The sequence below is a fragment of the Agelaius tricolor genome, unplaced genomic scaffold (genome assembly GCF_023055355.1).
Source record: "Agelaius tricolor isolate 1412-34295 unplaced genomic scaffold, bAgeTri1.0.p SCAF_11, whole genome shotgun sequence".
Taxonomy (NCBI): domain Eukaryota; kingdom Metazoa; phylum Chordata; class Aves; order Passeriformes; family Icteridae; genus Agelaius; species Agelaius tricolor.
In genome coordinates, this window is record NW_027269271.1 from 10446593 (window position 1) to 10461855 (window position 15263).

Here is a 15263-nt window from a genome sequence, read left to right on the forward strand (position 1 = left end):
GTGGATTCAGGAAAAAGGCTATTATGAGCTGATTTGAGTGAAACCTCCTCAAAAATTATGTATAAATTTTTAAAAACCTCAGTATGATAAGTGTTAATGATATAACAGAAATATATGGAAGTGCATATCTGCCGCAGCCACTCTGGCAGGAGATTTCTTTGATTTTTACATCATATACATATATTTCTGTTATATCATTATCACTTATCATATCATTCTATCATATCACTTATCATATATATCATTCTAATCCATATATTAGAAATATATGAAAGGTGAGCTGGACAGATACAATAAAGCCTGTTTACTAGGTTTCCCATCTTGCTGATTTTTATTGAAGCAAAAATGACATGTGTTTTGGCCAAAATTTCTGGGTGGCATAATTGGGGATGGAAGGAAGTATTTATTTGCATGTCTACCTCTTTCTGTTCCTCTGCTCTCCCTGCTGTGCTTTGTGTAAGATCATAATTATATTTACTTAACATGTGTGTGAGAAGTGAGGCACTCAGACTTATCAGCTTCAGCATTGTGACTCTTTATCACCCTTCAGGCATCCTGGCCCAGTGCCCCAAAAATCCAAACAAACCAGACGTCAGGCAAGGAGCTAAGAAGAGTGGGAAGAGCACTATGATTTTTTCCCCAGTTCTTCCCAGCCATGTCTATGCTTGTGTGCAGGACCATTCTCCCCTGCCCCTCCTCGTGTTTCTGTGTGAGTGCAGCTCTGCCCTCACTCAGTGCTGGGCACCAGCCAGCACTGCTCAGCTGTTGGGAATGTAGCTCTGTCACAGGGGTTATGGTTGCTGCTGGCCTGTGGGAGCAGAGCAGGCAGAACCTCCATGCTTGGCAAGTTCATGTGCTACTCTTTCCTCTCTGGCAGATGGACTTGGTCTTTGAAAATGGGTGGTGGTGCCTTGCATGGATGTTTGTCCTTCTTGTACAACCACACCTCTAGTTTAGCCTCTGTCCGTGTGGTTAAGGCATTGGGGCTGGAGCAGCAGGATCAGGGCTGAGGTGCAACATGGTGCAATGGCATTATTGTCTTATCCTTTCTGGAGTTCTCATTGCTTATCCCCAACTCTGTTACATGGCCTTGACTTCACTGCGTGTTTCCCTCAGCATCTCTCCCAAAACATTCCTTGGTGCATGTAGCAATGATGATCATCTAGTGCATGGTGAGACACAAGAGTTGGTATTTAGGAACAAACTAAGCCAAGTGTGTTGAATGGTCACTTGGTTGGTTTCATTTGTAGTTTTTCAGGATTCTCATTGTCTACAGTGTAGATTAACTTTTCTGCTCTGAAAAGTAGCTGTGATTGAAATTGTGCTCTTATTCATTGCATTAAATATAATTACTGCTTCCATGGGCAAAATACTTCTCATTATTTAAAATTTTACAAGACTGCAAACCCAGCACAATTCAAGGGGTGAATAACTTTGGGTTTTGATTATCAGAAATGATATTGTTTACTGAGTTCCAGGCAGAAATTTCAATGCCTTTGGGATAGCAGTGTGTTGAAGTCAGGTTTGTGCAAGTCTTAATCTAAGAACATAATAAGAGAACAAACTAGGATCTCTTATTATTTTTAAAGTAAAAATTAACCTTGTTGCTACTAGAACAGACTAAGAGGCATAATTATTTCAGCTAGGCTGTAATTTCTCTTTTTTTGAAAGAGGGAATGTAGATGTTTATACTGGTGTATGAAACAGTGATGATAGTTTATTTGCTGAAAAAGCACCTATTGTTGAGATGCTGGTGTTGTTGAAATGAGTATTTGCCTCCAGATATGAGGAGTTTATTGATGAAGTATGAAATAGAGGAGAACACTGCTTTGCTGGCTGGACTTGATTTAGGTGCAGAGGGCAGGAATACATTAGGCATACTTGGTATGGAAAATCCCTAAAGGAAGGCTTGATGAAACCCCAGTGCTATTTCCAGAGTGTTACTTTTCAGAGTAGTAAATTTCTCTTGGAAAGCTAATTTCAAAAACCTGTGAAAATATTCTACCTCTTAGTCAGCTCTGTTAGTGTAGTGTGTGGTGAGTTTTGTTTTGAGGGAGGTTGGAAATGACGGGTTACTGGTCATAGGAAACTGAGTAAATTGTTTTTATTTATTATATTTCTTTATTGTTTTTTATTTATGGCAGCTCTGTTCCTACAGTATGTGTTTGCTGTTTTCCTGAGACTATTGCTTTATTTAGAAAATATATAATATATCAAACAGCGCAATTTCTTTTTCTCCTAAGAATTTCATGGGTGTTCTTGGAAGTCTCTTCATACAGCATTTCCTTATACAACAATGATACTGTGGTCTAGCTGCACGGAGTTTGATGCTGTTGACCTAGACATAGTAATAGTCACAGCTGCTAATTTACCCATGGCTCCCCAAAAAAAGTTTAGTGTACAACCCAAAATTGCTGCTTCTTTTGGAGAACTGGATTTTCTAGATCACAATAAACTGAAGCAGGACATGGGGGCAGCATAGTTAACATTGCAGTCAAGCTCTAAAAGTGGAAACTTTGGTTGGTGGATTGGAGAAGTTTTCCTAAAGCTGTCTGTCAGAATCCACTGGAGGATGTTTTAAGAGGAGCTATCATTGCCAGTGCCTGAGTTCTACCTTGATGTGCCTCTTCTCTCACTGCTGTGAATGCACGTTCTGCATGCACAGGAGGGTGTAACCTGCTTATTGCCTTGGAAGAGATGTGGGGCTTAACTGTGACTGTGGCCAACTTGAGCAGTTGCTATTTTGTTCTTGTTCGTAGCAGTGGATGAGCCTTTAGCTGCAAGGGTAAATAAGCATCTTTTCAAACATAGTGCTGCAAAGACTCCTGTACCAGCCATGGAATGTTTAAATTTGGTCTAGCGTGTCAAATAGCATTGGTTTAAAGGCTAAGTGATTCCATATCCAGAATAATACTGATGGAAGTGTGCAGCCAAATTACTGTTCACATTCAGCCAAATTAGAGACATCATGTATTAAACGAAAGTTTGTCACCAATGTGATAAAGTGCATGGTTTATTTGCCTTAACTAGGTCATTTAAAACCTCAAAAACTGATTGTGAGACACAAATATTTTATATTTTCTAGTAGCACGTCTTGTCTAATTTCTTTCCTCCTCTACTGAAAACACCAGAAGAATCAGAACAAATATGTAATACTTTCATGTTATTCAGCTTATGCTAAAAGGTGGGAGTGTTGATTGCTATTTTTATTTTATATTTATGATATTCATATCAATGAATTTATGGTAACCATTCTTTATAAAAAGAAAATATTTCTTGAAAGGTGAAGTGTCCCTCCTCTGTTGTATGCATATGTACATATTCTATGTATGTACCTCAGTTATATTGGTACTTGGCCGACTAATTGCAAGGCTTAATTACTTATTATAGAGCAACTGCTTTTCTCATCATTGTTGGGAAGAATTTAATTCTTCTATTTTCTCATGAGATGATAGAATAAATAGTGAAAGAAAATATGTTGATTGTTGCTACATCTATCTCATGCTGACATTTAACACTCCCTTCCATCCACTAAATACTTTATGTGTAGTTTGTTTCTTGATCACAGCAGAGCATGAGGCAGGTGTGTGTTCTCATCACCACGACAGCAGAGATCTTTCCCATGAAAGGCTGCAGATTATATTTTCCCACTGACAATATTTGAATCCATTAGTGTAATATGACATGTTATATCTTATGCTGGTTTGTGCTGAATTTATTTTGTCATTATGTTGTCCATTTTCCTAATTAAACTAAGCCTTTCTCAACTGGGTTTTGTAATCCACTGTAAAAATGACTACCAGCAATTTTGAGTTGAGTATTGAAACATCTTACACATAAATGCAATTTAAAGAAGCATTTAGGTTGGAAGAGGTGTATAGAGATTTTTGGCTTCAGTCTTCTGCAGGGCTTATGTTGCTCAGGGCTGTGTTAGCTTTAGTCCTGCTGGATTTCAAGATGCACAGAACCAATATTATGAAGTCTCTTGCAACAGCGTTGTAGCACACCTTTTAATTAGGCTTTACTCAACTATTGCCTTTCACAAACTGAGAAATTTATGAAAAGATCTTGCAGGCAGAGGAACAGTTAAAATTTCACCTTCTGAAGTACTATGCTTGTAGTTGCTGCTTTGACATAGCTGAAATAGCAATATTAATGTCATGTCTAATTAGTAATGCCTGAAAAATCAGTGGGAAACAGGTTCATTATAGTGGTTAGGGTATGCATTAATTGTGTGGAGTTAATGAATCTGATTTTTCTTTTAAATACCCAAATAAAAGATTTCAGACATGAAAGCTGTACAGCCTTCACAAAATAGTGGTTTTAGTTTTAATTACACTGTACTTTGTTTTGGGTCACTAGAGAGTTTGTGCAGTAGCTCGGGTAGAGTCTAACATGTTTTTGAAAAATTGCTGCTTCAATTCAACATAAATTCACACCTTGCAACTCAAGGGACACAGAACATATCATCTGATAGTGAAGAAATAATCCTGAGATTCAATGATGATCAAACCTGGTAAGTGTGTGAACAACAATTTAGATTAGGGAAACTACATAAATTGCATCCAGAGCTCGTTGGTTTTCTAAATTTTAAAGAAAACTAGTACAAGACACAAGGTAGGTGCAAAGTGTCCTCTTACCCATTATCATTTGTATTTTCACGTTTGCTTTGCACTCTGTGACTAATGACATTGGTCAGATTCCACTGCAATAGATCTGTTCCCTCAGATAGTGCATTAATAATGCATGTGCATTAAGCTTTCTTCTGAGAGAATATTTGAGCTCTGACATATTGAACACTGGCATATTAAATTAAAGCTTTCTTATCAGAGCATCATAGAAGCTTTAAGATGTCTGCTGCATTTTTTAAATAACCTGCAGAGGTGTTGCACTTGTACCAACCTCATACAGGTTACCAAAGCAATAAACAAACATGTCTGTCTGGGGTTTTTTCATCAGTATAAGTACTGCAATACTGCAGAAATGAATGCCAAGTTCATGTCTGTTAAAGAAGAATGCTTGCTTGTTCTTTGCTGTGACTCCAATTGGTTTTGATCAAATGTTTTTCAGGGTTATAAGCAATCATTCACAACATATTTATAGTTATAAAATTTCTTTAGATTATTCCAGACACAGCAAGAGCTGTGTGAAGATGCTGGATATGATTAAGAGCACAGTGTAAGGACAGTGTAAAATGTGAAAGCAAACCAGAATTTATGAAAACAGTGGGTAAACACCTGAAGATGATAAATATACTTCAGTATTATGTCTTCCAGTTCACAAAACCCAAAAATATCCCAATCCTTAAGTTTCTACAACTTAGCTTACAATATCTGAGGAATATTCCTATGAAAATTAGTGCTTCTTAAAATTCAGTGAAATAAATTTGTAATGACACTACATCATAAAAATAAAGTACTGCCATCTTAATATTGGCTTTTTTTGTGCAAGGAGTTTTTTCAGTGTTAAAACATGGAATGCTGCATTACATGTTTGTCTTGATACTCTGGTTATATGAATAGATGTCACAGCTTCTCCCTGCAAACCAATGCTACCTTTTTTCTTAGCACAGGTAGGTATTTCTCTAATAATTTATAAGTTAATGGCTGTATAAATCCTGTACTTTCAGAGTTTTTGACTCCAAAACACAGATTTATTTTCAGTTAAGTGTAAATATGGTAAAATATTTAAAGCTTACCAATACAGGTAACTTGGTAAGTTTGGATTTGTAGGACTTAGAACTTTTGCAAATAAGGTTCAGCCATTGAATATAGATGTATATAAAGTATAGATGCCCTTGATTTGCAAATACTGATGTGTGACAGAGCTTTGTTCTTAGCAGGTAGTGTTCAAAAATGTTATACAGGAATAGATTCACTCAAAGCAGTTCACCTCCCATGTTTTTTGGGGAAGTAGACTGATAAGAAAAAGGAAAGCAATTATCTTATTTGAAACAATGCAGTATGTTTCCAAAAAGTTAACAAGATTATTTCCTTGATCTCAAAAAAGCCACTCATCATATGATCAAATAAGCAAATTTCCTAGCAAATTCTTAGAAGTTGCGTGTTCTTGATCAAAAGCAAAATTTACTTGTGATATGGTTAATTTAATTTTATAACACGTCTTCTTGATGAAGACTCTTTGATGTGACAAAACAAAATGTTTGAATATTAGCATATGGAGAATTGATTGATTGATTACTTCAGTAAATAGCATTCTCAAAGATGATTCTGATACATAACAGCTGAGCTGGAAAAGAGAAAATGAGTTAGCTGTAAGTAATCAGCATTGCTCCTGAGAAGAGAAGGTAAAAAAGTAGCTGCAAATCATCCTTTGTGAAATGGCATGCTTACCACTAGTGAGAGTATCCCTTAGGAAAGCCTTTCTATTTATTTTTTGGTAAATAACAAAATCCTTGTAAAGATTCAAAAAGGAATACTTATTTATATTTTACTTATTTGTAAACTACTTATTTGTGGCTTTCTCTCTGCCCTCTTACTTTCTTGTTGCATGAATGCCTTTCTATTAGATGACAGCATGTTGTGTGACTAGTTGAAATGGTGATAGTTGCACAGAACTGAAATGGTTGGAGTGTAAAGTAAGCAGAATGCAAATGTAAGGCTGGCTCTGTTTGTAGGGACTGGGATCCTAAGGGTGAGTCTGCTGCATGTTACAGCAGGGAGTGAGGGCAAACATGTCTTGGGACCAACTTTGCATGAAATTCTTCATATGAGGTTTGGCTGAGAGCTTTTAGCCCTGTTTGACAGTAACCTATTGTTGTGGGGTTGGTGGACTTTTTGGTTTGGTTTTTTGGTTTTTTTTTTTTAATTTTTTTTTTCACTGTCTAGGTAGCATTTGAATATGTGGCAATAACTATATTTTAGTGCTGGTAACGTTTTCCAAAACTTTGAGATGCTTAGTACCGATTGTCATGACTGAAGTTTAAGGTGCTTAAAGTTTTGAAAGGAGGTCACTTTGGCACAAACTAGGAATTTTAACTTAGGATGTCTTCATTAAAAATTTCTGTTAACAGCTAGTATTTTAGAAATAGTTACATTACATCTAGATTTACTTGATGCATTTTCTGCAGTGAAGCCAATTATTTATACAATAAGTAAACCTGGAATAAAAACTTCCAGTATCTAGAGGTATTAACCTGTGCTGTTTCCTTTACAAGCTATGCTGCATGAGTACAGCATCAGATTTCACATCACATACACTTGAAAATGATCTTCAGCAGTTCGTGCTCAGGGTGTCCATAATTCTGAACAGTTCTGGATGGAGCATTTTAAATTATTATAAGCCTAACATCAAGTGTAGAATAACATCAGCTCTGAAATATAAAGGTCTAACTTGAGGTTGAGAGTTGAGGAGAGTTCAAGGTATGGAGTTTTATCTGAGCTCCCTGTAGTATTTCTTCTTTTAATACTTAAAACAATTGCAATTCACTGCAGACTCTTTATCTGATACTTCATGCATCTCCTTATTTGTTATGCTTCTGGGCTCACAGGTGGGCATACATGCATTAACTATTCTCTAAAACCAAGTTTAAATTAAGTGAAATGGCTATTCAGTTTCACATATAATTCAAATATAATTTCCAAAATGATGGACATTTTTCAAACATGTACATACAACTGAACCTTGCATAATTTCTTGTGACACGATTGCATTTCTTGGAGAAACTAAGGTGGGAAAATGATCTTTGAGACCTGACCTAAACAGTATTTCTGTGAAAAGAAGTCAACCCCAAAAAGAAGCAGTATAATTAGAACTTCCTAGCATGTTTTTTTTCCCCTTTTGGGAAGAACTGCCAACCCCAAAGGGCAGGCAGCTGTGGCACTGCACTGTTATGTAGAGGCTATGGCTGCTTCACAGCCTGTTTCCAGCCCAAGAAATTGCTGCTGTTTCGTGTTACTCAGAAAACTTCTGTGGAATTGCTGCTAGGGGAAGAGAAGGTTCCTTTGCTCTCCAAGATGCCAGTGCCACTGAGCTGTGGCAGACTGGAGGAACATCTCAGGCCTCAGTGATACCTGAGAGGTTTTTCATCAGTCCTCTAAGAACTACTTGATTCAGTCAATGCTCACAAGGCCTTTGCTTGCTCTGTATTTAACAGCAGTGATCTACCCAAGGTTATCTGGCTCAGCACCTGCTCTTGCTGATAACCCTCTTGTTTTGCAGCCAATTCACTTTTGGAAAGAACTTTGTTGATCTGTTTACAAAGGGTTCCTTTTGCATTTCTTTTTGTGTGAAACATTCATTCCTTGTTTTTCTCTACACGCTGGGATGTGCTTCTCATTTGCCTATATCTGAGGAATACCAAACTTTTTCTTTTTCACAAGATTTTTTCCTTCCTGTAATATGTTTTCCTTTCCAGTTTAAGAAGAAAAACAAATTTAATTTAAAAAATATCTGAAGTTAGGGAAAGAGAAGTTGAGTTTTTAATTAAGTACTCCAGAGCAGCAATTTTTCAACATTAATTGAATTGTTTGTAGTGAGTTTAAGCAACACCTTTTCAGTGGCCTAGACCCAGGGAGGGGGAAAATCTGTTAAGATCTTAATTGCTAAAGTCAAGCTGGTATTGAAAAGCTGCCTGGGAAGCAATAAAAAGAAATGGCCCTCAAAATACAGCGAGAAAGAGAGAACTGGTCACTAGTGGAGGATAGCACTGGACCTTGCAGGTTGTTTAAACTGCAGTTAATAGTTGGTGGCATTAAATGCAATGGTAAATAGATTTATAATAAAAGTAAGAAGTATTTTCCCTTGTGCTGTGTTCTGAAGTCTCCTTCCTTTAACTCCTTTCTGGAGGTGAAAGCTGTAAGATGGTAGATTTGCAGTGCTCTCTGCTGCTGAATAGCTTCTTGTTGCTTATTTTGTGCTACAAGATTGACATTCCTAACCAGGAGCCAAAGGCTTCGTGTTCTATTTGCTTCTACTCTTTGCATTTTCATAGTGCCGGTTTTTCTCTTTTGTGCACTCTTTTTCAGTAAAGGCCCTGTGGTTGCAATTTATTAATTTCCTATTTAATATTTAAACTTGCTGTAAGGATGTAATTAATCTAACAAACCTAATACTTCATTTTATCCCTTGATTATATTTCTGTTAGATTTGGCAGCCTGTAAGTTTTCAGTAGTATGTCCATGAAAGACAAATGTGAGCCAATAGTTCTTGGTCTCCAAGGCTAATACTGAAATATCTGAACTGCTAAACATTCAAGGAAAGATATACTCAGTATAGAAAAATTTATAAAATAAGACTACAATACTTCTTTCATTTATAATAGATTCAGAAAGATGTCTTTTCTGGAAATGAAGACTTAATGGGATTAATGGGATTTTAATATATTAATTTTCCACCTGGGAAAATAGGAGGAAGGTGCTATATACTAAGCTATCTCTCAGCCTTTTATTTATTCTTTTGGGAAACATCTGTATTAATTACATATTTTGTAGAAAAGATTGAGTTTTGTGGCTGAGTGTTCAGTAATTTTCCTGGTGCATTTTATTTTGTAAGCCCTACCTGTGTAGAGGAAGTTAAACTGACAGTAAAAGAAAGAACATTTGTGCCTACCCCCCCTGAAGATGATGTAATTTATTGGTTTATTCCAACCTATTGTGGAAGGTACTCTGTATAGTTTTCCTTGTAGGAAACAAACAGAACTAAACCCTAAATTGTTGCTATAAGAGAGCCAAATGCCTGTGGTATTCTACTGCTCTTCAGACACATGCTGATTTAAATGTCTTCTCATCAGAATATGGTTTTGTTATGTAAGGAAATTACAGTAACAAATCTTATCTAAGTTGCTTGTTACTAATGATGTACACTTCATTGCATATCACTGGCAACACTTTAGATCAAAGATAATCAAAGTTCAGAGTTGTGAAATAGGGCATAGGATTTACAGAGTTGGATATGTCAAGATTGCCAAGGTTCTTCTTTTTTTTGGACTTAAGTATTTGTCTTTTGATTGTGACATATTTGTGTTTTGAGGGTTAAGCAGGAGTTTTAAGTCTTTGATGTGTTATCCCAGCTGCTAGTGTGAGAAAATTGTAGTTTAAATGGTTTGATTTGTTTTATATGAACAATTATTTTTGCTATTTTGAGGCAGGCTAGTCAAGAGAATTTATTCCTTGTTCTATAGGCATTGGAATAAGCTCCTAGATGTCTTGTCTGACAAGACAATTTTGGGCTATCTGTATCATTAGTCTGTGGTCAGCTGTGCCATTAATCTAGGCAAAGATGATTACTGGAATGGATTTTGCCTGCAGACGCTTGTGGGGGCCGGTTGATAACGTGACACTTCCTGACACCATTTATAAAGGTGTTGTATTATGTGGGTGGGATGAGATTGGCCTATGATCAATTTACTCTTCTGAAAAGAACAAGCCAGTAGAAAGAAATGGCACTGCAAATGTGGAGAGAATATTTTTAGAAGGGGAATATTTCATATGCACAAGGAGTGCTCCAAAGGCTGATGATATGAAGGGCAACTGAATAAGATACCTGGGTAACTCTTTTCTACACTGGACTTGCAAAACTTTAATGACAAAGGGACTGCTTGGAGATGGAGGACTGACTGAGGAAGATGGCCATTCTGCCCCTAGAACCGCCGCTCCGTGCAGAGACAAAAATTGCATGTCCAAGTGACAGAGACTCGTGAGATACATACCTGCAGGTCTCTGGCTTGGTGGTGTAGCAGTGGATTGGTCCCAGTGGGACTAATATTCTGGGAATAAATTGGAAAGAGACAGCTTTGCTCAGGAGGCTCAGGGGCAGCCCAAGGACATTGCAGTAGTGACTGGAGTAAATCTGGTTATGGGGTTCCAGCAGTGTGCAAGAGAGGATGCTTGTGGTTGTCCCTTATAAAACCTCTGGTGCTGAATTGAGGAGAGAATTGGAAAAATTGTCCTAATAACATATTCACATTGACATTTTGTCTCTGCTAGAGTGGAGAAGTTAAAACTGCCTGGGGAGAAAGTAGAAGAGAGGGAAACTACTTTTCCTCCCCACATTGCTGTTGCTCGTAAAAAAAAGTTTTACAATAGAACGAGGAACATATTCTGTGTCACTATTTACTTCAGATTAAGTATTTCTGGTGTGTGGGTAACTTCCTGCTTTGGCCACTCATCAAGATTGTTTGACAGCAAAAATAGAAAAATTTTTTTGCTGCCTAGAGTACCTCATAATAGCAGTGGTTGTGGTAGGAGGGACTGAGGAGTCTGCAGGAGGGCTTGGCTGTCCCACTGTGATAGTGGAGAAATCCAGTGTAAGACCCAAAATAAATGTTGTTAATTGTTTCAATACTTTTGAATTTTGCTAATAGTTACATCTGGCTTTCTTTTTTTGGTCTCCAACAAGAAATCCTTCTTCTAAAGAGGAAAATAATATTAGGCTCAAAATTAATATTGACATACTCAGGGTTTTTTCTGTCTTGCAATATGCCCGCTGGTTGGAAAGTAGAAGAGAAAAGATTTGAGAAGGATGAAATGTTCCCTTTACTGTGTTGTGAGAGCTCTGCCCTCTCTTTTGAGGATATCAGTGTAAGGCTTCCATGCCCTAACCAAAAGAGCTTCTTTATGGTTGGACATGGCTTTGAAAAGTTGCGTGTTATGCCATGACTCTTTCACATTGTCAGCTTTACTTGCTGTATTTGAAAACTCAAAACACAGTATGTAATTTTTAGTTTGAAATGTTTGGTGGGGAAAAAATTCCTCTGGTCCTTGTGGTATTTGGACTTAGTCACAGGTGAGTTGTGCTTCATCTCTAGTTGTAAACTTTCACATATTAATCAAGTTGGGTTATTTTTGTGCTGTATTTGATTTTGGAAAAGAAATATATTGAAAACTAAAATATTAAACCCACAGATTGATTAAATTTCTGACTTTACATTTAAAGGCTTGCTGCTCCAGACATGCTGCTATAGTGCCGCATCTCAGCCTTGTCTGATGTGACTACAGAGCTGCTGGATTTGGCATAATGCAGCATTACTGATCTGGTAGCAGAATGTGCAAGAGTCTTCCTGCCCACAGCACTGCACCAAGTGTTCTTCTACAGAGCTTTCCTTATTCTACTTCTACACTTGGAGTAGACAGCGCACATTGATTTTATTTTCTGGGTGTTGTTGTATCACTAATTATCTTTCCATGTTTACAGCACTCTCTCTCCAGAGCAAGCATACAATTTCTTACTTTGCCCTGTTCTTTTCAAATATTGCTTTTAATATAAAGAAGAATGAATACAGTGTATCATCTTTGTTCTGTTAAAGTAGGTATATTTTGAGTAGTTCATGTACTTCAATCTTTGTGGAATATAGCCTGAGAGAAGAATGAAAGAATTTTTACATATGGAAGAAAGTTGTGTAGTCACATTCATGTGTTAAACTACTGTCTCTATAAGGTTGTAATGTTTTTTTCTTTTGATCCACTTGTGCTTATTATTTTTCAAGATTGATTCTGTTCTAATTAAATGAATGGAATTTTTTCTTTGGTTTGTTCTTGTTCTTGAAAAATGGTCAGGTTGTTAGGTTTAATTTGATATGCTTTCAATCTCATGAGTCTTGCACTTTTGGCTTATACTTTTGAACACAGTTCTGCAAGATGTCCTGGTCTGAACAAAATGGTCAATAAAAATGAGCTTTTGTTGGGAGTGAAGTACTGCAACTTGTTCTAGGGATTTTTCAGGGTTGCTTGGAGTGTAGCCTAAGAAGCCTTGGCAGCCCTCTGGCAGACGTAAGATACAGGCTGCACCGAGTTAACAGCCAAAAATAATAATTCTTTTTCTCCTGGTTTGAAAACTTCTTGACTTTGAGATTAATTTTTTCCTTCTCCTGTACCTTCCTGCTGTGGATGGGTAGTATGCACACCTGCTTCAGTTAGCAGGAGTTGTGGAATTGACATCTTGCATGTTAGAGCAGAGAGGGAGACACAGGTGAAGTAGTTAAAACAGGACTGATTGTAAGGTTATTCTCAGGCATAGAAGAAAAATTCCTTTTGCTTTTTGAGTACAGTTTCATTTTCAGCATGTTCATTTTCAGCAGGTGGATTTCAAGATGTACCTTTCTGACACTGGTACTTAAACAGATTCTTTGAATGGTTTTTTGTAAGCCTTTTAATTCCATCCGGGAGGGAGTGATGCTTGCATGGTTATCTGTGTTTCGTTGCAGTTTGTGGCCGGTCTGTACTTTAGTCTGGAAGTTATTTATAATACATTAGAATGAAACTTATAAGTATCTCCAACTTTAATGGAAGAATATGTAATTCTCTATGTTGCAAAAAGCTTCTGGTTTTTCCTTTGAGTACTGTAGATTCTTGCATTCCTGCCCTCATTATTTTTTCCTATTTTAATTCCTATACATCATGCCTTGCTATGTTTTTGATGGAAAAATACCAGAAATTTATGGAGTCCTAAGTATTCTAATACAAATAATAGTAAAACATTAATTAACCCTTACTATATTTTTATTGTCTGATACAGTCTAGATTAATATTAAGTTATGTACCTAGCATTTCAGCATTACTGTTTTTGACAATGTTAAGCTAGTTTGGGGATCTTCTTGAATTTAAAAAAAAAAAAAATTAATTGAAAATGCCTATTCTCCCATTTAGTCTCGGAAATGGGACAGATGACAGAAAAAATTGAATAGATTACTTAATAGAATTTAAATCTGAAAACAGTCACTGGTACAACAAATGAGTGGTTTACATTTAAATTATACTCCTGCTCTTAAAAGGGATCAGTAGGGAAGGTAAACAAAACACAAGTACAGTAGTGGACCAGTGCTTTGTATATAAATATGATTTTTGGAAATAAGCCTGCTAGTAGTGTGTTGGTATCTTGGCAGTGTGAATAGTGATGTTTTATTTTAATTTACTGTGTGCATCTACAGCTGTGGGCACTGTGCAACACATTTAAACAAGACTAGTCAAACCCTGGTGAATATTTTCTTATTGCTTTGGAAGCACTCAGGTTATCCAGTATCTTGCTGCATAGTTATGACCTAACTGTGTTGAATTTGCTGCTAATGTTTTCAAATATGGTGCTTCTCAGGCTGTGAGCTGCTTTTCCTTGTGCATTCACATACTAAAATATTGTTGAGAATGATCCTAGTTACTCAAAAATAAAAACCAGATGTTTAATTTTCTATTTATTGTCACAGCTTAGGTAGTTATAGGGTATATTTAAGAAGTCTGCATAATACCATAATCCAGATTTCATTTCAAGGTGTTTGGTAAAGTCCATACTACTGGTTCTTGTCAGTGAAAAGCATTAAAGTTTTATTTAAACTAGTAGTTTGGGGATTAAGGTTTCCTGATGTGAATGTTGCCTCATGTTCCAGATTTCATTTAATGCAAATTTTCAAATTTTGTTTTTAGGTCAAACATCCGGCCAGACTATGCAGACACAAGCTTTCATGAGTTCAAAATGCACACCTTCAGTCGGGTGACATCTTGCAAAGTCTGTCAGATGCTTCTGAGGTATTGTAAACGTTTTTTTGGGTGCTGGTCTCCCTACTTCCTGCCCCTATAAGGTCAGGCTGGATGGGGCTTTAAGCATCCCAGTCTAGTGAAAGGTGTCCCTACCCATGGCAGAGAGTTTGGATAATCTTTAAGGTCCCTTCCAACCCAAACCCTTCTATGATTTTATGTTGCATATTGTTGATAGTCTGAAAAATGAAACCACAGCATTTTAGCAAGGGCATTTGAGTGTGGGTGGTGCCTTTAAGTACAGGCATGGAATAAATGAACTTCAGGTATATTCCTCCTTGTCATAAATTTTTCCTTCCTTTAGCAATGCTTTTCCTGACTAGTCAGACTGACCTGTATTTTCAGAGATTTTTAAAAAAAATTTTTTCCCTCGATGCAATACAGTCTAAGTGACTGTGAACAGTGGTGCAGACCTTCTAAACTTAAAAGTCAGGAGGGCTAATTGCTGACTTTAGAAAAGTGTAGTTGAGTTCCTGGGTCTGCACCAACTGCTGATGCTGTGGAGCAGCTGCCTTGCATTCAGGACTCAGCCCCCAGGATGCTGCCTGTGTTCTCCATGGGCCACCAGCTGGGTATTCCCAAGTGCCACCCTGTGGTACAGAGACAGAGGAAGTAGCAGCTCTGAATATTACCTGAAGTGTCCATGATATATGTGTTTTAAAAACTGCACAAATTTTAAAGTCAAGAATATTTGCTGTACAGCCTAAAAACGACTTAATGCTTAAATAGACATTCAAACTTAGAACTCTCTTGAACTGGATGCTGTTCTTCATGGTGCAT

The 15263-nt window shown here is 37.0% G+C and overlaps 1 protein-coding gene across 2 annotated transcripts in view; it reads left to right on the forward strand.

Annotated features, from left to right (window-relative positions):
* Window positions 1-15263, forward strand: part of VAV3 (vav guanine nucleotide exchange factor 3) — a 147837-nt gene that overhangs the window by 71505 nt on the left and 61069 nt on the right. For both annotated transcript variants that reach the window (XM_071436089.1, XM_071436090.1), the window contains exon 16: window positions 14373-14474. In XM_071436089.1, coding sequence (XP_071292190.1) covers window positions 14373-14474 — 102 coding nt within the window. The remainder of the gene's footprint in view (window positions 1-14372; window positions 14475-15263) is intronic.